The following is a 27,826-nucleotide window of genomic DNA, read 5'->3' as shown; positions in this document are numbered from 1 at the left end:
TGAGGCTGCAGACTGTTTATTTCATTCAGGCTGGGGAAGTTAGGGGCAGATGGCATGGGAACCGAGCACCTTGGAACAAGAGGCCGGCTGGGCGTCGTCAGCTCCAGTCTGGGGGAGAGAATCATCCGCCACCTTCCCGCCCCATCCCTGCCCCGGCCCAACGAGCGACGGCTTCTCAGGGGGCTGTGTTGTAGACGTGGAGACTGTCCTGCTGCGTGATGTGGAGCTTCCAAGGGAAGAGCCGCTTCTGAGTGGGCTGGGCCCAGGCCTGCTTCACCATCAGCTCCACGTCCTGGTCAGACAGCAGCCGCACCAGGTCCCCCTGGCTGTCCCGGTAATTGAGAGCAATGTCGCTGCGTTGGAACTCTCGCCTGGAGGGGAAAGCAAGGGCAGGAGGCTTAGGGGAGTCCAGAAAGTCTCCAAAAGAGAAACATGGGGAAGAACATGGCGACCTATGTTCGGGCACAAGCTTTGCTTTGCTGATCCTTACATCTCTAGAGTAAAAAGAGGTCTTCGACGTTATCTAGTCCAAATCCATTCATTTACAGAAGAGGAAACCGAGTTCCTGGGGCAAAGGGATTTGCTCAACTCACACAGTACTAAGATTTGAATCCTCTGGCTCCAAACCCGGGACTCTTTCTACTCTACCACTTTGCTCAGCTAATTTAACCCCCATTAGATTCTAAGTTCCTTGAGGGTGACTCTTTTTGTGCTTACTTGATGCATAATAAATTAAGACATGGTAATATAATAGTTTGCTATATCAACAAATGTTCAAGAAACAACTTGAATAAATGATAAATGTATTATAATGCATTGTATTGTCATATAATGAAAATATAATACAATATATTAATATGTAATATACAACAAATACATTATATGTTGTTTTGATATAATAAATATTATATATTGTGTTAATACATAATAAATATAATTCCAACGACATATAATATAGTATGTTAATATAATAAATGCATTATGATAATAAATTCATACTAATAAAAAATGTTATGATATATTGTATTAACATAATAAACATACACCAATAAATAAATACATTATACTATATTATGATACAGTAAGTAAAATGTTGATAAGTGTTGATTGATTGATTCTAACTTTATTATTTGGTAGATGGGGAAACTGAGGCCTACACATTTCTTCTGCATACATACTAATAAATAACCAATATATTATGAGATATTGTATTAATATAATAAACATGCAAATAAATATATTATATATTATTATACTTTAAATATAATACTAATGTATTGATTGAGTCTAACTTTATTATTTGGTAGGTGGGGAAACTGAGGCCTGCAGAAGAGATTTGCCCACTGTCTGTCATATAAGTGGTCACTAATGGAACCAGGTCTTCTGACTACCATTTCATAATTTTTGCTACATTATCCAGATGTTTCCTACGAAACATCTGACTGATATTTTAAAGAATATGAATAAAGGATTTCCCCCACTGAATCAGCACCTCCCCAAATCCTCATTTGAAGAACAAAAAAGCAGTCAGTTGGCATCTTGCTGCCATCACACAGAGTTTGATTTCCGTTCTAGATGGGTCTCAGCTTCTCACCAGGGAAGACTTGCCCATTACTTGAGAATGGATCTTAATTAAAGAACAGGAACTTATTATGTTCAAAGAAAGCAGAACCCACGACATTCCACTTCTTCAATCTTTAAGAACCTTAGTCAGAAGGACCGGCCTGGATCGCTGCCCTCTCTCATCCCCTGGACCTCAAGTTACTGAGATGTCTTGAGAACATTACTTTTGCCCTTTCAGAGGGCTCCTTACCTCATTAGTTCCATCAGGTCTTTATATAACGGAGTGCTCCTGAGGTCTTCTTCTATTGCAATATCCCTAAGAAGGTGACAAAGAAAAATAAGAGATTTGTCAGCACAAGCTTGGGAAGGACAGATGTCCACCCAGCCCCTCTGCCTTTCTCCTTTGTTATATTCTATCAAACATGGAAGAGGGGTCGCTTTGGTCCCTTTGACCCAAGTGACACAACAAAGAATAATGGGCAGAATTAATCTGTTCTCTGTACACAACATTTCATCTTCCTCCTCCATGACTCTGTACAGACTATATTCAATGCCTACTCACCCCTTTGCTTCTTGGAACCCAAAGTTGAGTTCTGATGATGTACTTCCAGAGCCCATTCGTTACTGATTTCCTCGGCTTGCCCCATCAAATAAATGTTTAATTATTTTGTATGAGAATTGTATAGCTGCTAATATCCTCTCGATGTCAGAAGAGACTGAGGAAGGCCTCCAAAACATTGAGTGGATATCCCAAGGCAAGATTATGGAGGGACCAGATGAGGCAAACAAGAGGAGTAGGCCATGGAGGAGTCATCTATGGCATTGTTGGATAGAATAATTAAGTGGAAAAGAGTACATATCTATGGAAAATTTTTAGTATTCTGCATTGACTTCTCTGCAAATATGTCATGTTCCCTGCTGCCATCACATCCACTATCAGTGGGGGGCTCTTTGGGAACAGGGACGATCTCACTTTTTTTTTTTTTTTTTGCTGGGGCAGTTGGAGTTAAATGACTTGCTCAGGATCACACAGCTAAGAGGTATTAAATGTCTGAGACCAGATTTGAATTCAGGTCCTCCTGACTTCAGAGCTGGTGCTCTATCCACTATCTCACTTCTTTATTTGTATCTCAAGTACCTGGTACAGAGCAAGAAAATCAATATGCTTACATAATCAATATTTCTTATTTTTATCTTGATTGCAAAGAGGGAAACTCAAGCTTGGCGCCAGAAAAAACTTCCTAATGGTTAACGTTCAAGGCTCACTTCAAATACCACTTTCTACCTCTTCTGTGGTATCTTAGCCCCAAATTACTTTGCCTCCCTTTGGCTTCTAGCTAAGAGTCTTCCCCAGATGCAATGCAAGCTCCTTAAAGATGGCTGGTTTGTTGGGATTTTTTGCCTTGGTTCCCTCAGCACCTAGCCCAGTGCTCTTTTCTACTGGCAAGATCCTTCCTCCCCATGGCCACTCCCAGACCCTCCCTGACCCAGTTACTGAGCATGGTCACCTTTCTTCCTTTGACACTCACTTCCCTTACGTGTGGCTACATCTCCAGGACTCTCTACCTCCCTTCTTAAAGAATTCAGTACCCTGTTTTCTCAGGGCCCAGGTGAGATAAGGGGGAGGAAAGAGCCCCATTGAGAGCTAGGAGGAAACCACAGGAAGAGAAGGCCGCAGATCCCAGCTTCTGAGCCTCAGTACCTGATGGTGCTCACTGTGTCTTCATAATAGTAGCATCGAAGCCAATTTGTGAGGCCATCTTCCTCTTCCGGGAGGTCCTTGATGATCTTCACAAAGGAGACTGGGAAGATCCCTGTGGCGCCATGGGTAGTGCCCTGGAAAGATGAAGAGAGCATAGAACCTTGAGAGGCAATATGGCGGCCTGGTCAAAGTAACTGAGTTGAAGTTTAGACTCAGGCACTTAATAAGGCCAACTTATCTGACCTCTGAGAGACTCAATCTTCCTTTCTGTAAAAAAAAAGAAAGCTAACATACCCCTACCTCAGTATTCTGCAAAAAAAAAAAATCCTTTAAAATGCGATTACAATTATTGGTTGCTGTACCCTTACTCTTATCCCTACCAACCTAAGTCAACCCTCTCAATAGTCAGTCATCATGATAAAGTGGAAAGAAGAAAGATTTGGAGTCACTGGGCCTAGTTTCAAATTTACCCTTGACATTTAATGCCTGTAATGCTTTTGAGCAAATCATTTCATTTATCTGGATCTCAGTTTCTTCCTCTTTAAAATGAGATGGTTGAACTAGATGACCTTGGAGATCTCTTTCATCTCGAGATGTATGAACCTGTGATTTATTACTCATATGACTTTGGCCAGATTTGAATTCAGAGCTTCTTAACTTCAGATCCAGAATTCTATCCACTTTACGTTCTAGCTTCCTCCAGGTAAGTTCAAGGTCAAGAAATCCTGCCTCAGATTTTTTTAAACTAACATTTATATAGGATCACAAGATTTACAAGGCATTTACATCATATACTTTTACTTGAAATATATTAACGACTCAGAAAGTTTTACTTAAAATTTTTTCATAGAGTTTTTTTATTAAAACAATTATATAAAAACAATTTTAAAATTGTTTTCATAGGGTAGTTCACATTGTTTCATCCCCCTCTAAGCTCTATTAGAAAGCAAACTCCTTAAAAACAAGAATATTCCTTTATTCTTTGCCATTATTTTTCCAGCACCAAGGACAGTGTCTAACAGAGTAGGTATAATAAGTGCTTATTGATTGATTGACTGGGAGAGAGAAGGATGGAGGGAATAAGCATTTTTATAGTATCTACTATTATCAGGCACTGTGCTAAGCATTTTTCAACAAATATTATCTGGTTGATTAATTAAATCTCAGATGTGGGTCTCTGTGTGTGTTTGTGTGCATTTGTGTGTGTGTGTGTGTGTGTGTGTGTTTGTGTGTGTGTATGTGCGCGCCCTACACCAAAGTGTTCCCAAACTCCACATCTTGCTTAAGCAATCTTACATCCAAGGTTCTGAAGGAGGCAATTAGAATACAAAGACAAATGGAATAGTTGCTGCTCGCAAAGAATTTACATTTTATTAGCAGGAAAGAACACATTCGTGGCTAAGGTAATTAAAAATATAAACAAAGTTCTCCTGAGATCTCTCATAATAATCTAATCTCTCTGATATAATATCTAATAATCTAATCTAAAGATCCACATAATGATTTTTCAAATCTTTGAAGATCAATCAGCCACTCAGCAAATGTTTATTGTGTCTACAACTATGACAAAAGATAGAACAATCTCTGCTCCCAAGGAGTTAAATGTCAGTCAGTCAGTCGGTCAATAATCAGGCTCCTCAAGGGTCTCAAGATATCCTCATGGAATATGGTTCTGAGTTACTTTCCCATTTCTACTCATTATTTTGTTTCTTTTTCTCAGTTCACTCTCAAAATCATCTTACCTCCAGCCAGTCCTTGTTGACTCGGCTCAACAGGAAAATCATGTCTTTGGCCTTGAATGTCAGCTCCAGTTTGCTGTTTCCAGTAAAGTCAAACAAAGCCTGAGAAAACATAAAGGTAGCTGGGATTAATGTGTGAAGATTTATTTTCAAATCTCTACAATCCTTGGGAAAGTAGAAGAAGGGAGAAAAGCATTTCTGAGGAAAACATACATGTTGTGAGATTAAAAAAAAAAAACAAATTCTGGGTAATAGTGATTTAAGAGATTTAGTTATTGAACTTGGATTCTATACTGTATAAGTAAGAATCCATCTCTTGATCATGTGATTTCAACTGGTCTCTAAGACTATTCTGGTTACTTGAAATCTAGAATTCTGAAGTGGCTGCAGTGATGCTGGTGAACTAGATGACTCTGCTGTAACAAACAGACATCATGGTATAGGGGAAAGTGAACCGAACATGAAGAAGTGAGTTCAAATCCTGATTTGACCATCTACTTACTAACTGTGAGACTATTCTAGACACTCAACCTTATTGTGCCTCAGTTTCCTCATTTGTGAAATTAGAAGGTTGGACTAGATGATCTCAGCACTAGAACTATAATTCTACATGCTATCTGCCCAATCATGCACTATAACCAACATCTGAATGAATAAAAAATTATTTATTAAGCACTTGCTTAATAAATTCAGTAGCGCTTTAAGAACGTTATTGTTCAGTCAAGTCTTGACTATCTGTGACCCCGTTTGGAGTTTTCTTGGCAAAGATACTAGAGTGGTTTGCCATTTCCTTCTCCAGCTCATTTTACAGATGAGTAAACTGAGGCAAACAGGGTTATAGGGTCACACGTGAAGTGTCTGAAGCCAGATTTAAACTCAGGTTTTCCTGACTCCAGACCTCTTGCTGCAGTCACTGTGCCACATAAGCACATTATCTCATTTGATCTTCTCTACAACAATCCCTGGCAAACAATGGACAATAAGCTCATATCTCTATAGCAGGAAGGGACTCAAGGGGCCATCTGGTCCAACCCCCTCATTTGACAAAGGAAGAAACAGGCTTTGTAAGACCATTGGACTTCAGGGACCATGGAGTCCAACCCCCTCATTTTCCAGTAAAGCAGTTTGCTGAATTGAGAGAATCAGATAAGTTACTGAAGGCAAAGAGCTTTGCACATCTTAAATGGCCATAGAAATGTCATCTATAATGAATAACAACCCTTTGAGTTAGTTTTCTATCGTACAAATGAGTCAGCTGAGGCTCTGAGAGAATGAGTCACTATTACACTGTTAGTGTCGGAGGCAGATTTCAAACTCAGTTTACTTGACTCTACAGTCAATTCTTCTTATATAATATGCATCTTTCCAATATAGAATTCCCAAGCCCCTATGCTAACAGACCCACACTCCCACACCTAGAACCTAGCGCAGTACCAGAGCACAGGTGGCAGCCAATAAAAAATGTCCTCCGAGGGACTGAGTGGCTGAGAAGTCGCTCTGCACGGTGGATGCTTTCTAGGTGAGAGTATGAAGACCTGAGGGAACACGTACCTCAGCACATGGAGCGCCCAGACGGTCAAAACCCGGAGCTTGAGGAGAGATGTTCTTGCTGCGAAGAGAAAAGAGAGGCTCTATATGAGGGACAAGCTCACAGAGCTCCTCTTCCCCAAGAAAATGTTCCCTTTGGTCTTATTTGAATGGGAGCTCCCTGATATTCTCAATAGAGACTGTCTTTTAGGGTTATTGGTTTTTTAAAGATCCCTAACCAGTACCCCATGCTTAATAAATGATTATTGTTTGACTAAAAAAGAGCAGGGCTGGACTGGCTCTCCTGCATGGAGCCTGGAAAGGAAGCAGAAACTGGAGCAGTGACTGGTCTCTCCCTTGTGACTTGAGAACAGGACCAGTACCAGGCAGTTCCAGTACCTGTTACCAGTGGCCAAAACCTCCATCTGTAGGGTTGGTTGGATTCAGAGCTTAAATGTGAGCATCACACTTTAGGGAAAATGTTGGTGAATGGGAAGTCAACTAAAGAGAGTACTATGAGAGGCCCTCTGCCATATACAAAAAAGAAATCACTAATTATATACCTATTAATGTATATATTGTCTTCAGCTATTGAATGTGAGGCCCTTGAGGGCAATCACTGTTTCATTTTTGCCTTAGCATAGTGAGGGACATAGTGAGGTTTTCTCACATACACATTGGTCAACATATATGTGCACACACATCGCCTTATATGCATGCATTATGTACATATGTATGCACCTATATATGGATATAGAATCCCCTGCTTAGAATGCAAGTTCCCTGAGGACAGATACGTTTGTCTTTGTACCCTCAGTGCCCAACATATTGCCTAGCATGCAGTAATCATTTATTAAATCTCTGCTGATTGAAAGATTGATTGGAAATCATGTCATATGAGAACTGATTGAAGAAATACGAGATTTTTAACTTGCAAAAGTCAGTGAGTGGACATGATGGCCTGCTGTCTTTAATTTTTGAAGAGATGTCATTGTCAAAAGGAATTAGACTTATTTTGTTGAATGCAAGGTGTTCAGCACTGGGTTCAGAGTCAGGAAGATCTGCCATTTACTAAATCTCAGACACTTCTTAGCTGTATGACTCTGGGAAAATCAATTGTCTGCGTCATTTCCCTCATCTGTAAAAATGAGGGCCAATAACAGCACCTGTCTCCCAGGATGGTTGTGAAAATCAAATGAGATAATAATCATAAAACAATACCTGGCACATAATAGGTGCTTAAATAATGCTCATTCCTTTTTTTTTCCCCACAAGGCAGAACAAGGAGTAATGGGTGGCAAGAGGGAAGAGAAAGACTGAAGCTTAAAATTTTCAAGCAAATTAATAGAAAAGTAAGATTTCGAACTGAGGGGAACTTTGAATATTGGCCATGCCAACCCTTCCATTTTACAGATGAGAAAACTGAGTTCAAGAGTAATGACTTGCTCAAAGGCACATAGGCAGTAAGTGGCAAGACCAGATGTCCTCACAGTCCAATTGCAGGACTCTTCACTGCACCACAAGCCCCACTAGTTGCCATTTCTGGAGGTCTGGGCTTCTCATCTGCTGCGACATTGACCTGGGACCTGCTCTCCCTGCCCTTATTGCTGCAGAAATCCTCTTGTAAAGTCTCCAACATATGGGCACCCTCTCACCTCCTGAAGACCCGCAGTGATCCAGAACTTGCTCCTGTATAATACTATAAAAGTCAGTCAGCCTTGGTTTTTCATCTATAAAACAAGGGAATTGGACTAGGCCCTTCCCTAGGCCCCATTCTGTTCTAAATCACATGCTTCCATGGTCCCCCATCTCAGGCTATTTCATTTTGGGAAAGCACAGATCATTAAGAAGGATTTATTTTTTTTTGGTCTGTGGTCAAGCCTGAATCTGCCTCTGAAACTATGGCTCTCTGGGGCCAAACAGGAAAAACTTAATATCTCCTCCAAGGGACAACCTTCACATAATCCAGGACCTCATCTCTTGGATCTTCAAACTTTGTCTTTCCAGACTAAATATTCCCTTCTCTCTCCTCTCAGATGGCAGCATTTTCACTTCCTCTCACAATTTTTGTCATGTTTTTCTGCATCTGGGCTTGGTTGTCAGTTTACTTCCTAAAACCTGCTCCCCAGAACTGAACGTTCTCCTCCAGATGTTTCCTGGCTATAGTGGATATCAGCAATGTAACCCCGCTCTTTTCCTCCGATCACAATGCCTCTATTAATTACTCCATGCTAAGCCATTAATTAAAGATTACCACAGTCTAGTGTGGATTTCAGACCCCTGAGGGTGTCCAAGACCCTTTCAGGAAGTCCTCATGATCAACACTAGTTTTATGATACTACAAAGACCAAGTCATTTGTTGAATGAAAAATACTTCTTTTTCTTCCAAGTTTGTATTTGTGAGGACTGATTTTCTTCATATACTTCGACCAAAACAAGTTAGATTGAATGCAGAAGCAGACATGAGAACCCTGTTATTTTCTATTAAGTTAGATATTAAAGAGATTTTCAAAAAAAGATATAAAACAATGCCATTCAACTTATTACCTTTTTAAAAAAAAGATACAGTTATTTTGGGGCAGCTAGTTGGTATAGTGGATAGAGCACCAGCCCTGAAGTCAGGAGGACCTGAGTTCAAATTTGGCCTCAGACACTTAATACTTCCTGGCTGTGTGACCCTGGGCAAGTCACTTAACCCCAATTGCCTCAGTCAAAAAAAAAAGATATAGTTATTTTTAATTTTAAATGTTATGGTAACATGTAATAGATTTTTTATTATTTTTATATGAAGCAATAAATGTTTTTAAGTTGTATCATTTTAAATTCCTAACAGTAAATAGCAATAGATATCTCATGTCAACAAAAGCTCTTTGAGGTCCTCAATAATTTTGAAGTATATAAAGGAGTCTTGAGGTCAAAATATTTTAGAAGAATGGCCAGCCTTTAAATCAGAAAAATGCCATCTCAAATCTTCCACACATAGTGGACGTGTGACTCTGGACAAGCCCCTTAACTTCTTGGCGCTTCCACAGAGACTACAATTAGAAATAAATTATTACTTTGTATCAGTGAGAGAGCTGGGAGCCACAGTGGATTAAGTCTTCTTAACCAAGAATTAAGAAGACCTGATTCAAATCCCAACTCAGACACAAATTGTGTGACTCTAGACAAGTCACTTATTTTAGCTTTCTCAGCTTCCTCATCTCTAAAATAGAATGACAATATTAAACTATCTCCCAGAATTGTCAAGATCCAATGAGAAAATATTTGTAAGGTGATTTATACTTTATAAATAATAATATTTATTATTTGTACATAAATAATAACTACAACTATTATTATTATTAAAGAGAGAAATTTCCACACTGTGTACTCTCCATAACATGGAATAAGACCAAGATCTTTCTCCAAAAGAGAGATGGGGTAAATGGGACGGACCTCACCTTGTATCATCCACAGAATTCGTCTTGGAGAATGAAGGCAGAACAATAACAGGGGCAAGGGCTTCCCCAGGAGAGTGAGGTATAACTAGAGTCTTCTGGAGATAGAATGAACCCTGTAGCGTGATTCTAATACCAGCACCAAGAGTCTCTTTCATCCCTTCAGAGACTCAGTCCTGATAAGGAGCTAGAAGGTGGGCTTTGCCACTTACATTTTCCGGGTCCGAGGCCGGAGTCGCCTTAAAGCCTGCGGGATTTGCTCGGAGTCGTAGGAGGACTGGTAGAAAAAGATGCGAACGTCTTCATCCATCAGTACCCAAGGAGGCAGGCTGAGAAGTTTCTGGAAAAGAAAAAGGGGGTGTCATAGGAAGCACAGAGAAATCAACTTGCAGACGAAGAGACCAGCCCCTAAACAATCTTCTTGAAAGGTCTCTCTCCTCCTCACTCCCATCCTTTGTCCTCTCAGTATGGGAGAATGGGGCTGATATGCTGGTTGGCAGACCCTAGAGGAAATGAGGGAGGGTCTGCTTTGAAATGAGGAATAAAATCACACTAGGGACAAAAGAGGTCCATATTTATAAGGGAAAACATTTCATTGGGAGTCAAAATCTAAATTTGAATTCTGGCTTTTCCCCTCTGTGGGCTTTAGTTTTCTTGTCTCTAAAAAGGAAAGGTCAGTCTCCTGCTGAGACTTTATTTGGGGACGGGAATGATCCAGTGACTGGAGTTTTCCAGGGAAGAAATCTCCTCTATCGAGGCTTTAAGAAATGTCTAGCCTTAGATAAGGAATAGTACAGGAGGATGGTAGGAACAGCTCATTTTGGCTCAGGAGAGCTGGGCATTAAATTTTCAGTGTGGGATTTTATTCCTTCCAAGTCCACTAACAGTGCTGCAGATCAGGGTTTGGTTTATTGTTTTGTTGATCATCTATACTTAAGTAAATAATATACAAAATGCTATTAAGACAATATTAAACTTAAACTTTCTTTTTTTAACTTAAACTTTTTTTCAAGTTTTAAAGTTAAAAGTTTAAAACTAAAAAGTATATTTAGGGAGCAGGAGGGGATCTGATTGCTAAACATTCACCAGTGCACCCCTAGAGTATTATGAGATTAAATGATTTCTCTAAGACACAATATGTGGAAGAGGTATTTGCGACTCCAATATCCTGTTGTGTGTGTGTGTGTGTGTGTGTGTGTGTGAATACACACACACATGCACAGGATCACACAGCTAATAAGTATCTGAGGCTGGATTTGAACTCGGGAAGATGAGTGTTCCTGACCCCAGGCCCAGCACTCTATCCCGCATGGCGCCACCTAGCTGCTCCCAACATGGTCCCACTCTGAATTAAGAAGCGCAGGGCTCGGAGCTAAGGATGCGATGGCCACAAACACATCTGGAGTTTATAACAGCTGCCCCGCAAATACAAACAACTCTCAGAGTTTAAAGGATGCTGCTAGCCAATGACCAGACATGACTCCAGAGGCTCCCTACTTCCTGCCAGAAAGAGAATGGACTCAAGGCACAGAATGAAACGCATCCATTTGGACAAGGCCAAAGTGTGAACCTCCACCTTGCTTGATAATGTCTATTTATTACAAGGGTTTTGTTTTTCCTTTGTTTTTCCCGATAAGAGACAGGAAGGATGTTTGTCAATTGAAAAAAAAAAAACTTTAAGATTACACCTAGAGTGTTGTACCCACTTCTGAACAGAAGCAAATTCTAAATGGGGCTGACATCAATGGAATTGGGGGCAGACAAAGGGCCCCTGGGATACTGAAGCGCCTAGAAACTGAACTTCAGCTTTTGATTTACAGGGAGGGGAATCTCTCCCCAAACACATCCTGGTTTTTCTTTCATAGGAGGTCTTCCATAAGCACTCCCAGCTGCATGGCTCATTGGATAGAGTTCCAGGCTAGATAGTTGTGAAGACTTGCTGGGTGATCCTGAATAAGTCACCTGATTTCTGCCTGCCTTAATTCCTTCAGTACAACTGAAAAAGTACAACTTTTGACAAAAAAATAGAGGAGGAGCTAATGCATGGAGCACGGGGCTTAGAATCAGGAGGACCCATCTTCATGAGTTCAAATCTAGCTTCAGATACTTACTAGTTGCATGACCCTGGGCAAGCCCCTTCACCCTGTTTGCCTCAGTTTCTTCATCTGTAAAATGAGCTGGAGAAGGAAATGGCCAACCATTCCAGCCTTCTCTCCACTGTATCCCATAGCGATATGAAGAGAAACTTATTGTCCCAAGCGCATACAGACAGAACAACTCAATATGCAAGGAAGCTGCTAATAGAAGATTTAAACATTTGGTGCCTTAAGCTCTAAGCTATAATATTTGGATTCATGCATTTTAATTACAAATTAGTATTTCACAGCTTTATGCAGATTTGATTTGTATTTGCTGTTGTTACAGTGCCCCCTGCTGGAGCAGCAAAGCTATCACAGTTGAAGCTCATGCACTCCCTCCTTTGGGACTGGGGAATAGTGAACAGCTCTAATCCTTCCTGGATCCCTAGTTTACCCAACCAAAATTCCCTACCCAGAGAAGGTCAGGGCTGGAATCATGGGGCGTCGGTGGGTTAAGGTGCTAAGGCGGGGTGGCGAGAGATCGGTATAGTGGAAAGTGCATTCAATTTGGAGTTGTAGGATCCAAATTCAAATTCTGACTATGGAACTATGTGATGGGAAAGTCTCTTTGCTTCTCTGCTCCTCAGTTTCCACTTCTGAAAAATGAGAGATTTGATCTAGAAACCTCTAAAGTTCTTCCTAGCTTTAAATCTATGACCCTTTACTGAGAAGTAAGAGAAGAGAAGAGAGAGAAGAGAAGAGAGAGAGAGGAAGAGAGGGACAGACAGACAGAGAAGGGGGGGGGGGGGACAGATAGAGAGAGGGAAAAAATATATATAGAGAGAGAGAGAAAGGGAGACAGACAGGCAGGCAGAGAGACAGAGAGAGACAGAGAGAGAGAGAGACAGAGAGACAGAGAGACAGAGAGACAGAGACAGAGAGAGAGGAGAGAGAGAGAGAGGAGGAGGAGGAGGAGGAGGAGGAAGAGGAGAGAAAGAAGGGAGAGACAGACAGATAGAGACAGAGAGAGATGGAGACAGAGACAGAGAAAGAGAGTGATTTTTCTAGGTTTTCATCCCAGCAGACTGCTGTTTTGATGCCTTCCCACTCCTGATTATCTCCCATTTAACCTGTCTACATCTTATTTGCACATAGTTGTTGGCATGTTTTCCCCACTATACTGTGAGCTTAAGAGCTTTTCTTTGTATCTCCAGCACGTAACACAATTCCCAGCACACAGAAGATGCTTAATAAATGCTAGATGATAAATTGTGTTTGACTAATTGTGGGGCTTTGGCCAAAACCCCTTCCTCCTTATCTAGGATCATAGGTCCAGAACGAGAAAGGACCTGTAAGATCAGTCAATATGGCCCTCCCATTTTACAGATTGGAAAACAGAACCAGAGGGAGACTTCAAGGATTCAACCTCACATCCTCCCCCTCCCTTGCACTGTCCAGGCTCTACCATTCCATGACATTAATGTCTTTGTGAGTAAGCCATCCTCATCCTCTGTTTATTTTTGAGCCTGAAATTGGAGCTGGAGCAGGGACTAGTGGGTCACAGACGCTCAACCAATATTTGGGGGGTGGCTGGAAGTAGACAAATGGCCAAACACTGGGCAGGCAGGTGATTGTTTCTGGCACTAATTGTATAGAATCAGAAATAGAAGGCTGCCTTCCCCACCATTACTAGGGGAGAAAACTGGAGATGACAGAAGGACTGCTCCCATCAGCCCCTCCTGATAGAGGAGAATGGTCTCTGAGCGAATCATCAGAAAACCTTCTCATTATGGCGCTGAGGGGGTGGGCACGGGCTTCCTCCTTCAGGCTTAGGGCAGATCAGAGTCTCTTTGGATCTCTTAGTGGTTTCCTTCCTTTTCATTATTTCCACAGGCTTCAAACTGGGCTAATCAGCACGACCCTGGGACGTGAAACCAGAAAATCACATCTACATGGACGAATAAGAGGACATGATGGTGGCTTATTAGAGGGAATTTTTATTTAATTTTTCTAGGATCTGTGATTTGAGGGATAAAAATCTCTTCCCTCTGGTGGCTCTGATCACAGCCTGCCTAACACTTTTCAATGGTTGGTCTCCAAAGCTATCATGGTTGAAATGTTCACCCCCTTACCCCCAATCGATGGCAATCTCACGATGAGTCTCTCTGTGTTTAGCTGGCGTGGGACTGAGAAAACATGTACGCTCAAGCTCTGGGCTGTTATATAGACAAAAACCTGGTACTGTGGAAACACCATTGATGGTAGTGCCAGGAAGATTTATGTTTCTGACATTTAATAGCTGAGGGATTTTGAAAAATCACCTTATTTTCATGGCCCTCACTTTCCTCATCTATAAATCAAGGGAGATGGATCAGAGGTCTTGGAGGTTCCTTTTAAATTTAGATATGAGGCCTACTCTGGTTCCTCATTGTAGGGTAGCCTGACCCCCAACCCTCAATCACATTTGCCTTAATTGTCAAAACTCCTAATACGGCTCTGCCATCTTCATTGATAAGAGTTGAGAAGGTCCCCAAAGTCTGCCTTTCTTTCTTCTCAGGCCATTTTCAGGTCTTCCCCAAAGCTATCCATGTATCCCTTTCCCTTATGTGATTTTTGCCTCCAAAGTTGGTGTACGCTCCAGGATAGGACCCTCAAAATTCTCCTTCTCTAGCCCATATCCTTGTGTGTCTGATTTCCAATTGATTCCCAACCATTTCTCATTTATGGCCTTACACTAACAAGTCCTTCAGATTGGGACTGAAAGAAAAACTAAGTGATATAATGTCAATTGTATTTTTTAAATGAAATTCAATGAAAAGAAAAGAAAAAACATATTGCTATGTGTTCCTTCTGAGGTCACTGTGAAGAAAACTTCCCCTTTAGACCTTCTCTTCTTCTAAACTGTTCTCCCAGGCTCCCAGGTATATCACCTCAAAGTCATCTCTGACTCTGCCCTTTTCCTCATGCACCTTATTAGCTGCCAAGGATTGGCAGTCCTAATAATGATAATTATAAGAACTAGCATTTACTATCTAACGAGAGCTGAGCACTCTGTAGTCGGCAGAGTATGTGACATGACATTTTAGCTCATCCTCTCAGCAACCTGGAGAAATTAGTATCACTATCTCCCCATTTTACAGATAAGGAAACTGAATGCTATTATCTCCCCATTTTACAGATAAGGAAACTGAGATTATGCAAAGTATCCAGGGTCACACAACTGGTATCTGAGGCAAAATATGAACCCGGGTCTATCTGCATTTAAATCTATTCTGCCAGCTAGCTGCCTAGCTCTAGAATTACAATATCTCTCCTATCTGTCCCCTTCTCTTCGTTTACATAGTGATCGTTCCAGCTCAGGCTCTCATCACTTCTAGCCTGGACCACTGCAATAGCTTCCTCATTGATTTCCACGTTCCAATTCATCTTTCACACAGTGGTCAAAGTGATTTTTCTAAAATGTAAGTCATTCTCCTCTTCAAGGACTTTAAGGGGCTCCCTTTGGACTTTAGGATTAAACACGAACATCCTCTGATTGTCATTTACTAGGTGGCGCAATGGGGTAGTTTTGGACTTGGAGTCAACATCTGCATTCAGATTCTTGACTATTAGCTTTATAACCATGAGGAAGTTACCCATTATCTGTCTCAGTTTCCTCATCTGTAAAATGGAGCTAATAATAATTCCTACTCTGGAGGATAGTTGCCAACAAGCGAAACACTTTGTGAACTTTACAATGCTCTTTAGAGGTTTAAATGACTGTTGCTGTAGTTAGTTAAAGCCCCTCCAGTCTATATTACTCCCCCTCATGTGCTCTATGCATGCTAGGACACCTGGTTTTTGTGTGCAGTCTCATAAACTTAGCACCTCCTACCTTCAGGCTAATGCTCAGGCTGTTCCCCGATGGCTGCCATGCAATCTCTTTTTCCTTCCTCCCATTAGACTCCTCAGTCTCACTCAAGGTTCCAGCCAGAGCCATCTCCTACAGGCAGCCTCTGCTGATCATACCAGTTGTTAGCATTTCCATCCAGATTAACTATCCATAACCTATACTCCCCCTCTTCCCTATAAAACATCAACTTGAGGGCAAAGGCCTATGGGTATGGAGCTTTTTAATCTCCATGACCTAGTACAAGACCTTGAACACAGCTTGTTGAATTGAGGCAAGTAAGTAGTCCAAGCAAATAGGAAATATCATACATGAGGTAAATGGGATCCAGAGAAACTAAGGAATTACTGAAGAACACACAGCTCTTTTCATCACATCGTCCAATCTTTTTCTCATTATCACTTCCTGAGTACAATGCAGTGGGAATAATGCTGACTCTGGCATAGGGGACAACTTGTCCAAACCCCTCATTTCACAAAAGAAAGAAACAGACCCAGAAAGAGGGAAAGATTTAGGATTAGAGATTCTGAATCAGGAGGGGGCCTAGAGGATCAATAGTCCAACTCTCTCATTTTATAAACTAGTCTCAGAAGCATCAAATGACTTGTCTGAAATCACTTAGGTAAGAAAGGAAGGAAGGAAGGAAGGAAGCATTTATTAAACACTTAATATATGCTAGGTACTGTGCTAAGTACTTTACAAATATTATCTCCCAACGGTACTGGAAAATTAGTACTATTATTATCCTCACTTTACAGTTGAAGAAATTGAGACAGATAGAAGTGAGTAACTGTCTCAATCACAAATAATAATAATAATATAATCTATTATATATAATATTAATAATAAATTTGTAATTTATAAGTAATAAAATAATAATAAAAGTACCAAGCGTTGTGCTAAATGTGCTCCAATAAATAAATTTATCAATATAATAATAATGATAAAATATTAAATAAATATATAAAATAATAATAAAAGTACCAAGAATTGTGCTAAATGTGCTACAATCTCATTTGTCAGCAACCCTGAGACAGAGTTAGTTGGGGGGGGAGGGAGACAGAGACAGAGAAGGGAGGAGGGAGGAAGATAGAGAAAGAGAGAGACAAAGAGACAGAGAGAGATAGGGACAGAGAGAGAGAGACAGAGATAGAGACAGAGAGAGAGACAGAGACAGAGAGAGAGAGAGAGACAGAGACAGAGAGAGAGAGAAGCATTCCCTCCACTACTCCTTTAAGTGAATGCAGATGAGCATCCCTGATACAGAAAAGCAAGATTCTCTGCTCTCCACCCCCCCTGCTTGGGAATCCACCCCGAGGGGCTCCAGAGAGGTTCGGGAGCACTCACTGAACGGATAGGGCCTAAGATTTAAAATGGAGACTTCTTCATGCCTGGGCCAGAGGGAGAGGTTTGCGGCCCAGGAGGGATCCGGTTTTCGCCGCTCTCAGAGCTCAGAAGTACCTTCATATAGTAGTTGAGCGCGGGGATTCGGCTTTCGGCGATCTCCTGCTTCACACCGACGTAAACCTTGGCTGTAGAGAGCAACGAGCGCCCGTCAGAAATTGTGCTAGATTGTCCCCCTTCGGGGGTCCCGGAACTGAATATGGGGCTGTGAAAGCACGGTTTGCTCTCGGTAAAGGTTAGTTAGCACGCCTGTTTTATATACTTAAATACCCAGGGACGGGTAAAAATTTCACCAGTGAAAAATAATCGCGGGTGAAAAAAGATGAAGAGACCCAGTCCTGACCGTGATGAGGTGAAAGAAAGACTTCAGAACTCTAAGCAATCAGTAGTCACCGTGGCCACTCTAGGGGACTTAGCGGAAAGGCGGTGGACCACAGGAGAGGAACGCGGAACCCATTATCGGGCAGGGCCAACGTCTGGATTTATTTATCCCCATTTCTGATTACAGAAGAGCGTCCTGCTTTGTGTGGGCGGAGGGATTGGAACTATTAGACATATTTAAAAACAGATCCAATAGCATTTTTATTTTTATTTTTTTGCTGAGGCAATTGGGGTTAAGTGACTTAAGTCACACAGACAGGAAGTGTTAAGTGTCTGAGGCAGGATTTGAACTCAGGGTCAGTCAGCACTCTATCCGCTGCACAATCTAGCTGCTCCTCAATAGCATTAAAAAAAAAATAGCCTAAGATTCAGAGACACAGAAAATATAATCCCACTCTAACCTACTCGTCTTGCAGCTGGAGAAATAGGCGCAAACAAGAATGATTTGTCCAGCGCTGCAGAGTAGCTTTATCACAGAAATCACAGCATTCCCCAATCTCAGATTTAGAAGGGACGGCAGGAGCAGCTAGGGGGCGCTGTGGGGCGAGCACCAGCCCCGAAGTCAGGAAGACCTGACTACTAAGGTAGACTGAAAGCAGTCAGCAGTGCTTCTCTGCCTTTGTAGAGGGAGTATAATCAAAGAGGGAGGAGCCTACCTGGCAGTATAGGGAGAGGGCAGGCAAAGGGGGCGGAGTCTTTCTGTCAGTATAAAGAGAGTGCAGGCAAAGGGGAGGAGCCTACTTGGCAGTGTTGGGAGGGTCCAGACAAAAGGGCGGAGCTTAGCTGCCAGTAAGTAAGTAAATAAGGAGGGTACAGGCAAAAGGGGAGGAGCCTACCTGGCAGCGTGGGGAGGGTGCAGGCAAAGGGGACGGTCTTGCTCTCAGGCCCAAACCTCTCCTCCAGTTGAGTATGTAGGGCATAGAATTGGCGATATCGGCGGTAAATGAGGTACTTGGCTCCCCCTTTCGTCTTCACCTCAATGACAAACACCTGAGGGAAGACAAAGGTTCAGAGGTTGGTTCAGAGGTCACAGAGGAAGCTTAAAGAGGGTCTGAGGGCTGAAGAAAGGAGAACTCAGAAAAATCGAAGGCAACCTCTTCATTTTATGGTTAAAAAAACGGAGGCCCAGAGAGGGTGAGCTCTTTGCCCAAGGTCACACAGGAAATGAAACAGATTCCAAATTCGTTGTTCTTTCTCCTGTCTTCACTTGGATGGGTAAATTCTGTGATTCTGTGGGAGGGGGGTATAAGGCCTCTGCCCAAATTGCCCTTAATTGTGTTCGTTACACAGAGTACTGAATTTCCCACCACACCTTTGCACAGGCCTGGAACATCCTTCCTCCTCAACTTCACTTTTTGGAACCTCTGGTTTCCTCTGTTCAAGTTCCACCTTTTACATTAAACGTTTCGTACTTGCCTCCCCCAACCGTAAATCTTATATTTATACATTTATTCTGAATATACCCTGCGTGTCCTTTGTTAGACTGAAGGCAGTTGCCTTTGTCTGCCCAGTGCCAATCACCGAGCTTGCTAATTGGTTCATTAACTCCTATCTTTCCCCATAATCCTGTTACCGCATCTGAACTCTTCTAGTAATTTGGCCCCCGTAGGTCTGAGCTATTTATGGTTTAGAGCATAGAAGGTTCCTTCCAACACGTGGATCTGTCAGTCATGGCAATGTGGAGTGCTGGATTTAGAGTCGGGGGACGTGGATTCGAATTCTTTGGCCATTTGCTGTGTGACCTTAGAAAAATGACTGCCCTTCTCTGAGATTCAGTTCCTCTTTTGCAAAATAAGGATAGATGAGCCAGCCTCTACTCTTAGGCTCTCTTAAATCTATAGTCTCCAAGGAGAGGATAACATGGAGCCATTATCGGTCATCAATATCTTAGCTTTCTTTGAGGAGCATCTGATGAGCTTCCTTCATCTCCAGGATGCAGGGGGGCTGGGGAAGGTGAGGGCTGGAAGGGAAAGCTGGGTTTGAGCTGGAGTCTTTGGTAAATGGGAGGATATTCCTTGCCTCCTTATGGGCCTGAAAGAGGCCCTGAAAGCAGAAGGCCCCAGGTGACCCAGGAACCAGTCCCCATTCCCCACCCTTGGCCCTGCCCAGAGCAGGCTGGATGCTCTGGGTTGGGAGTTCAAAAGTCTCTCTTACAAAGTGGCTGGTGAAGCCCCTCTTCTCCTCGATGTCAGCGATGTTGGCTGATATAGGCACATCATCTGGGAGCTGGTCGAAGTCACTGAGAAAGCAAAAGGGAAAAGTCATCACGTGGCTCTTTTAACAACGAGATGATTCAGGCCAGCTCCAATGGACTTGTGATAGAGAGAGCCGTCTGCATCCAGAGAGGATGATGGGAACTGAGTCTGGACCACAACATAGCAGTTTCACTCTTTTTGTTGTTGTCCCCTTTCTTTCTCATTTTTTTCCTTTTTGATTTCATTTTTCTTGTGCAGCATGATAATTGTATAAATATATTGGATTTAACATATATGTTTTACCATGTTTAATATATATTGGATTACTTGCCATAGGGGAGGGGATTGGGAGAGGGGGGAAATTGGAACACAAGGTTTTGCAAGGGTCAAGGGTGAAAAATTATCCAAGCGTATGTTTTGAAAATAAAAAAGCTCTCATAAAAAAAGAAAGAAAAGGTCATCAAGTCATCAAAGCAGGGATCCTCAGAGGACCCTGATTGGGGGGTCATAAACATACAGAGACCCGCATCCATTCAGGAAGCATTTTCTAAGTACCTCACTGTGTGTAGATGTTTTGGGAGATACAAGGATAAGGGCAACAACAGGCAGATAACAGGTGCACAGTTGGCTAGGATAAGAGCCAGAAGTAATAAAGGGAATGATGCTCATCTGAATCTATATTTTATTAGAATTATGGACTATTACTGTTGGGGGAGCTTTTCTAACAGAGAATGTTGGAACAGGAAGGTCAGAACTGGAGGGGCCTTAGAATAGGAAATGTCAGAGCTGAGAAAAGGCTTAGAACAAGGGATGTCAGAGGTGAGAGGAGCTTAGAACAGGGGATGTCAGAGCTGGGAGAGGGCTTAGAATAGGAGATGTCAGAGCTGGGAGGGAGCTTAGAACAGAGGATGTCAGGGCTGGGAGGGAGCTTAAAACAGGGATGTCAGAGCTGAAAAGGGGCTTAGAACAAAGAATATCTGAGCTGGGAAGAGATTTAGGACAGGGAATGTCAGAAGTGAAAAGAGATTTAGAACAGAGAATGTCAGAGCTGGGAGGAGCCTTAAAACAGAATGTCAGACCTGGGGGGAGGGATTTAGAAGATGGAATGTCAGATCTGGAAGAGAGCTTAGAACATGGAAACTCAGGACCGGGAAAGGACTTAGAACAGGGAATGTCAAGTCTGAGAGGGGACTTAGAAGATGGAATGTCAGACCTAGAAGAGAACTTAAAAAGAAAAATAAAGAAAAATAAAGCTGAAAAGAGGCTTAGAACAGGAAATGTCAGAGCCGGGAGGAGACTTTGAACAGGGATGGTCAGAGCTGGAAGGCAGTTTAGAAAATGAAATGTCAGAAATGGAAAGGACCTTAGAGAACATCTAATTCAGCTTCCTCTGATTATAGAAACCAAAGTCCAGAAAGGTCATATTGTGGTTAATTGAATATTCTGGCTAAAAATTCAATTGCATTAATAATAATTCTTTAATACTAAATTCCATTGAATTTAATTGAATTTTTCTTTCTGATTTAGGCAGCCTTTCAGAATCTTGCACAGCACGAGAACTGTCATTATAAAGATGGATGTTCATTGCACGGGAATTAAATTTCAAATCCCTGCACCTTTGGGGTGCTCTGTTTCTGGATGAAGAGGGATTCCCTGGAACGCTGTATCTCATGGTCAAACTAAGAGCTTTTAGCTTAAAAAGACCAAGAGCTCCCATTGCATTCAGGGCCATCTTCTGATCTATATCTGGCCATTAGACTCAGATGGCTCTGAAGGGGAAAGTGAGGCAGGTGATGGTGCACAACCCTCCCTCATTTAAATCTAATTTACTTGCATGCCATGGCATCCCCTTCCTGATGTCATGTCCTCCCAGAGAACAAAGGACAAATGACAACAATCTCCTAAGTACAAAGAGCTTTTTGCTCAGAGTAAGGAGAGGATCTGGGTTTGATTCAGCTTTGACACATACTGGCTTTGTGACCCTGATGGAGACAATGCACCTCAGTTTCCATGTCTATATAATGGGGACAATATGTATACTACCTGCTTCGTGGAGTATATTTCTATTCCACAGTTTTTAGCACAGACTAACCAGCCAAGGATAAGAAGAGAAAAATAAAGCCAGTTCTATTCATTAAAAGCTGACATTCTGTTGAGGAACTCTAACATTTACACAGAGAGAAGTTCAAAATAAAATATTCAGTGAAAGAGGGGGATAAGTACCTGACAAAATGTTCTAGGACTGTCTGAGGAGAGACAGAACAGTAACAACTGGGGACCAAAGAAATCGGAACGGAGAAAAATCGCCTGAACTCAAAGAAAAGACTGGGACTAAGAGGTGGAAGGAAGAAGGAAGGGCACCCTAGGAGTGGGGCTTGATCTGGCAAAGGTGTGGAAGAGGGAAGTGGAATGCCAAGTCTGGGGAACAGCGAGTCAGACTGGGAGGAAAAATATATGAATGGCAGTGATGTGAAAAAAGTGTAGATGTAGATGGGAGGTGATATGCAGAAGCCCTTAAATGACAAGGTGATCATGAAGAAAGTACTCTGAGAAAATGTGAAAGGAGGAGAAGAAGGAAGAAGAAGAGAAAAAAAGAGGATAAAGAGGAGGAGGATGGAAAGGGAGAGGAGAAAGAGAAGGAGAGAGAAGAAAGAGAAGAAGGGAGGGGAAAGAGAAGGAGGGAGAAGAAGAGAAGAAAGGAGGAAGAGAAAGAAGAGGAGAAAGAGGAAGAAAAGGAGGAAAGAAGGAGGAAAAGGAGGAAAAGGTAGAGGAGGAGGAAGAAGAAGAAAAGTAAGAGAAGGAGGAGGGGGAGAAGGAGAAGGAGGAGAGGAAGGAAAAATTAGAGGAGGAAGAGGAAGAGGAGGAGGAAGAGCAAGAAAAAGGAGGAGGAGAGGGAGAAAAAGAAGAAAGAAGAAGAGGAGGAAGAAGAGAAAAAGGAGGACTGAAAAAGATGAAAAGGAGGGAGGAAGAGGAGGAAGATTCTTTGGTCCAAATCTGTTTTCATTAGTGAAAGAAAGGGTGAGGGAGGGGGGTTTTCCCCATCTAGCATAATCCCTCTACTAAGGCAGATCAGCTCCTGCTATGCCATTTTGGGTTCTAAGAGTTGTGGAGAACTCTGAGAAGTCCAATGATTTGCCCACAGTCCTAGGACCAGAGATCTAGGCTTGGAAGGGATGGTGGAGCCAGTCAGATCTCATCTCCTCACTTTATATTTAAGAAAACTCAAAGGGTAAGTGGCTTGCCCAAGCAGATATTAAAAGTATGTATCAGAGGTTAGTCTTGAACCGGGTTTTCCTTAGGCCAAAACCAGCTCTCTATTAACCCCACTGCTTCTCTTCATTAAGAAAACCCATTGTGGAGAAGAAGTGACCAGGGCATGCCGGATAGCCCCTAAACTCCCTTCTAGTCTCTGATTTCGTGAGAGAAAGAGTGGGTAAGCCATCTGCCTGGGGTCACCAAGCTGTTCAGTGTCAGAGCTCCATCCCACAGCTGCATCTCTCCTGACCGCAGGAAGCAGCTCCTCTCCTACAATATTACAACATTCGAGAGACAGGTCTGTCTTCCCACAAGGGCAAAGTGGTTCCCTGACCTGGACAGCTCCCATGGCCACCCAGTAGAAAACAAAGGTTTACTTCTTCTTTGAAAAAGCATATATGGTGCTTCTTTGGCCAAATGAATTTCGATTCCCAAAGCCTGAGTGTAAGTGTGCATGAGAATTTATGCTCCCATGGTCCCATTCACCATCTCTGGCCTCCCTAGCCACCACTTCCCTTTATGCTTTTCTTCTTAATAGAATGTAAGCTCCTCGAGGGCAAGAGCTGCCCTGATTTTTGTCTATCCAGTTCTTAGCAGAGTACTCAAAAGATAGGAAGCATTTAATAAATCCATGCATTCATTTACTCAAATATGGTTTTCTTGTCCAATGAAAATACCAGACTCCTAGACTTGTGATGTTGAAGGGTCCTTAGAGGTAACTTCCTTATAGAATGGATGAAAAAGTGGTGGCTCAGGTGGGTGATGACTTGCCCAAAATCACACAGGCAATAAGTCATGGATCCTGATGTGCTCATTATTTAGAGCTTTTTTCAGACAAATCAAGAGGGAAGAGGGGCTTGGAAAGGAGGGATGTTCCCAAAGATCAATGAATTTGGCTGCTTAAAAGGGAACCAACTCCTCTAGCCTGCGGGGAACTCCCCCTCCTCCAATCTTCTCCTAGTACTTGTAGCCACTACTGAGTAGCTCAGCAATTATTTCATTCCAAGTGTGAATGTCTTGTTTGCTTTCCTTCAAGTAGACTATAAGCCCCATAGAAGTAGTCACCTTGTCTTCTTTCTAGGCTCCAAAAGAGCCCCACAGCTTTGGAAATATATGCTTGATAGACATAAGTCTGTGTGTGTTCTCACAGAACAGATGGGAATATCACCCTTGCTATATAAATCCTAAGTCACAGATTTAGAACTGAAAGACACTGCAATTATATAGTCTTTTTTTCAGGTAAGGAAACTAAGGCCCAGAGAGGAGAAATGATTTGCAAGGTTCAAAGCCAGATTCTCTGATTCTGAATCTCAACTCAGTTTTCTCATTCGTAAAATGGGGGGAAACAAAGTCCCATCTTCACAATATGGATATGATTTTCAAATAAAATAATGCATCCAAAAAGTGCTTTGAAGACTTGTAGAAAAGATAACCAGCTGAATGGAAGATAGCTTTCCATACCCATTTCAGCAAAATCCTGAAGTTCGGACTAGACCAGACAATCACAAAGGAATCAGAAGAAACTGATTTCACCTCAGAGCAAAGGAAAAAGAAAGAATCTCCTGAAAAGAGCTTCCAGAAATGTTAGAGCCAAAATCCAGAGTTTCCATGTCAAAGAAAAAATATTTCAAGCACGTATGGAGGAGAGAGGAAAGCAGTTCAAGAATCAAGGAACTACACAACAATGAATTACAGGATCACACAAAACATGGTAGCTTCTGCAAAAATCAGAGGGGATCTTGGAATACGGTATTCTAAATTCCAAAAGATTTAGGATTTCAACAAAGAATGACATATCTTGCAAAGCTGAGTATAATCCTCTGAATTTATTGGGAATGTAAGATCAAAGGACTAGAGAAATTTGAAGAATTTTTTGATAAAAAAATGAGAAATGATGAGGAATTTTGAAATACAAACATAAGTGTTCAGAGGAATCTAGAAAGATAGATGTATTTGAGTGAATTAGAAAGAGTTATTATAATGTAGTGCTAACATTCTAATCAGAAGAAGAGAAACAGGCATCTTTTTAGAATTACAATGTCTTTGAAGGTTATTGAGAAAATATAAATGTTCTGGGGAGATAGAAATTTTTTCATTTTGGGGGCTAGATGGAATGAGAAAAAAGTGTGATGAAAACAATGAAAAAACATGTCCCTAGAAGAGTTGTTACAAAAAATTATTACCCACCTAATAGAGTGGGGATGGACCCAAGGTACAGGGTCACATTTTTGGATATGGCCACTGTTGGATTCATCTTGCTTGATTATGTTTATTTATTACAAGCAGATTTTTCCTTTCTTTCTCTGAGCTCTTAATTAGGAAGGAAAGTGAGGATTAGCAGTTCTGATAGGGAAAAAAAGAGGTTCATTGTAAGATTTTTTTTAAGAGAATAAAAAATAAATTCAGAAAGAACAACTAGTAGGACAGTTTCAAAAGTAATATGTAGAATTTAAAACTTTAAAAAAGCAAACTTTATAAAGTGGAGTCACTTTCATATAAAATACCTTTTTTGAGTTGTACTGACTGTATGAAAATGATTTTTTCATTGTTTTGCTTCAAAATATAAATACATTGATTTAAATAACATTTTGCAAACCTTAAAGTATAAATCTCAACTATTATTAAATATCAGTAATTTCCAAGTTTTTTAATGGATTTCAGGTGAAAATAGTCATGGAAGAAATTTCATTCCTGTTATTGTTCTGATACATTTAATGGTCTGCCTTCTATTGTGCCTGTGGATCAAATAGCTAATTTTTCTTTTTTTTTTTTTTTGTCTGGTGGAGGGGGAAGAGCAGTCAGGGTTTAATTAACTTGCCCAAGGTCACACAGCCAGTAAGTATGAAGTATCTGAGGCTAGATTTGAACTTAGTTCCTCCTGACTCCAGGGCCTGTGCTCTATCCACTATAGCGCCACCTAGCTGCCCGGGCTAATTTTTCTTGTTATTGCCTCATCACCTTGTTCAATGACATTTAGACAGCAAAGACTCCTGAGATAATGATAGTGTTTAATGTTCTGCTACCAACAGCCCGGGCCAATATTATCATCTCTATTATTACTATCCATTGTCACAGAGCTTTGGGGAGGAAAGGGAACCATCCCTTAGATCTGAGAGTCTGACTCAGAAAGTGACCGGCTTTTGACATTGCAGACCTGAGTCTGCCTGTTACAGGCTACGTGACCATGGACTTCCTGCTTTAAGCCTCAGTTTCCTCAAATAAAAAGTTGAGAAGTCAATCTCTACTTCTAACTCCGTGATCAGTGCATCAGGAGGTAGTTTCTATCTTTAAAGAAAACTGACTAGAATCCCTCATTCACCAGAAGGACTCTAACTCAACCTGTTCTTTCCTAGTTTTGCCATCAGTTCCCCCCACCAGAGTGAGAAGCTTACTATATAAAACCTTCAGGGCACTGAGGGAGACTTCTACTCAAAGGACAAGGCCAGAGGTTATACTGGAGGTGTTTGTCCACTCACCTCTCTTCTCGGAGCTGTCTGGGCAGAGACATGGCTTTGGACGGTCAGAGAAAGAAGCTGGAGGTCCACAAGGCCTGGGCAACTCAGGCAGTCAGCTGGAGCCCAACCTCTCACTTCCCTCTAGTTGCCTTCTGGGTCTGTGTGATCTCTGGGATTCCCCAGGGCCGGGTAGTTCTGCCTAGGGATTCCCAGGATGTCCAAAGCCCTAGGAAATATGGGAAATTCCTTCTGATCAACTCCTCTTTGCGTCCAAGCTGCACTAACACCTTTTCTCTCAATCCCAGAAGCCCTAAAGCTCTTTGGGGACCTTCCTGCCTCTTTAAAGTTGGTTTCCTCAAACCCTCACCTCCCCCTTCCCCTCCCCCCACAATTGAGGAAGTGTGACTACAGATGCATTTGCACAGGCAGTCAGTCAGATTCATAAATTATTTGTGCTGCAAGGGACAGCCTAGAAACATGGTTTAGTCCAACTGCCTCATTTCACATTCAAGAAAACTGAAGCCAAGAAACATTTTTCCAAAATTACACAGCATTTGGGTGACTGAACCAGGACTGGATCGGCCTCTTGGTACCAGGACTCTTTCCCCAGAAGTTATTTCCTGGCCTGTTTTGGAAGCAAAAACTTGCATCAGGCACAGAGTGAGGCAAGCCCAGGTTTTATTGGCCCCTCCCCTAAACCCCAGGCATCCAGAGCTCCTACCCCATTGGCCTCCTATGGGTGGGCTTAGAAGAGCTAATGCACTCAGCCCGGGAGGAAAAGGAAGGAAGCTCTTGAAAGGGCATAGATGGGGAAAATAGGATGTGTTAATCCATCATACCCTTTACCTCTACCTCCAAGCTTCTTCACATCTCATGGGACTTTTCTTACCCTGCACTGTTGGAATCTTTACAAACTGTTAAGTCATTAGAGTCGATAGAGACAATAACTATCTAATTTAGCACGGTTCAGTATCCTTGATCTGATCTTACAAAGAGATGTTTTGGGCTAGAACCTGAAACAAGGTACTAAGTAGAACTAATAGAAACAATGCTTGTGTTCACACCTTTAGAGAGCTCATATAAGTTCATATAAGATAAGCTCATATAAGTATTTAAGTACTCGTTGGAGTTCACAAGTATGGGAGTTTCACAAAGTAAACTTTGTAACTTTTGTGAATTCACACCTTCCTTGAAGCTC

General features: G+C 41.8%; 1 protein-coding gene across 1 annotated transcript; it reads right to left on the bottom strand.

The window, feature by feature from the left end:
* Positions 1-26,932, bottom strand: NCF4 (neutrophil cytosolic factor 4). Its single transcript, XM_051961733.1, has 10 exons — positions 26,650-26,932; positions 19,878-19,962; positions 18,560-18,713; positions 17,400-17,470; positions 10,184-10,311; positions 6,556-6,613; positions 5,008-5,106; positions 3,266-3,399; positions 1,814-1,879; positions 1-371 (listed from the first exon to the last, which is right to left on the bottom strand). Exons 1-10 carry the CDS (start codon positions 26,679-26,681, stop codon positions 176-178), a joined length of 1,023 nt encoding a protein of 340 aa, XP_051817693.1. The 5' UTR covers positions 26,682-26,932; the 3' UTR covers positions 1-175.
* Between the last annotated feature and the right edge of the window lie 894 nt (positions 26,933-27,826).

Source organism: Antechinus flavipes, chromosome 5 (genome assembly GCF_016432865.1).
Source record: "Antechinus flavipes isolate AdamAnt ecotype Samford, QLD, Australia chromosome 5, AdamAnt_v2, whole genome shotgun sequence".
Classification (NCBI taxonomy): Eukaryota; Metazoa; Chordata; class Mammalia; order Dasyuromorphia; family Dasyuridae; genus Antechinus; species Antechinus flavipes.
Note: the sequence above shows the minus strand (reverse complement) of the source record. Positions and strands in the feature narration are given on the sequence as shown.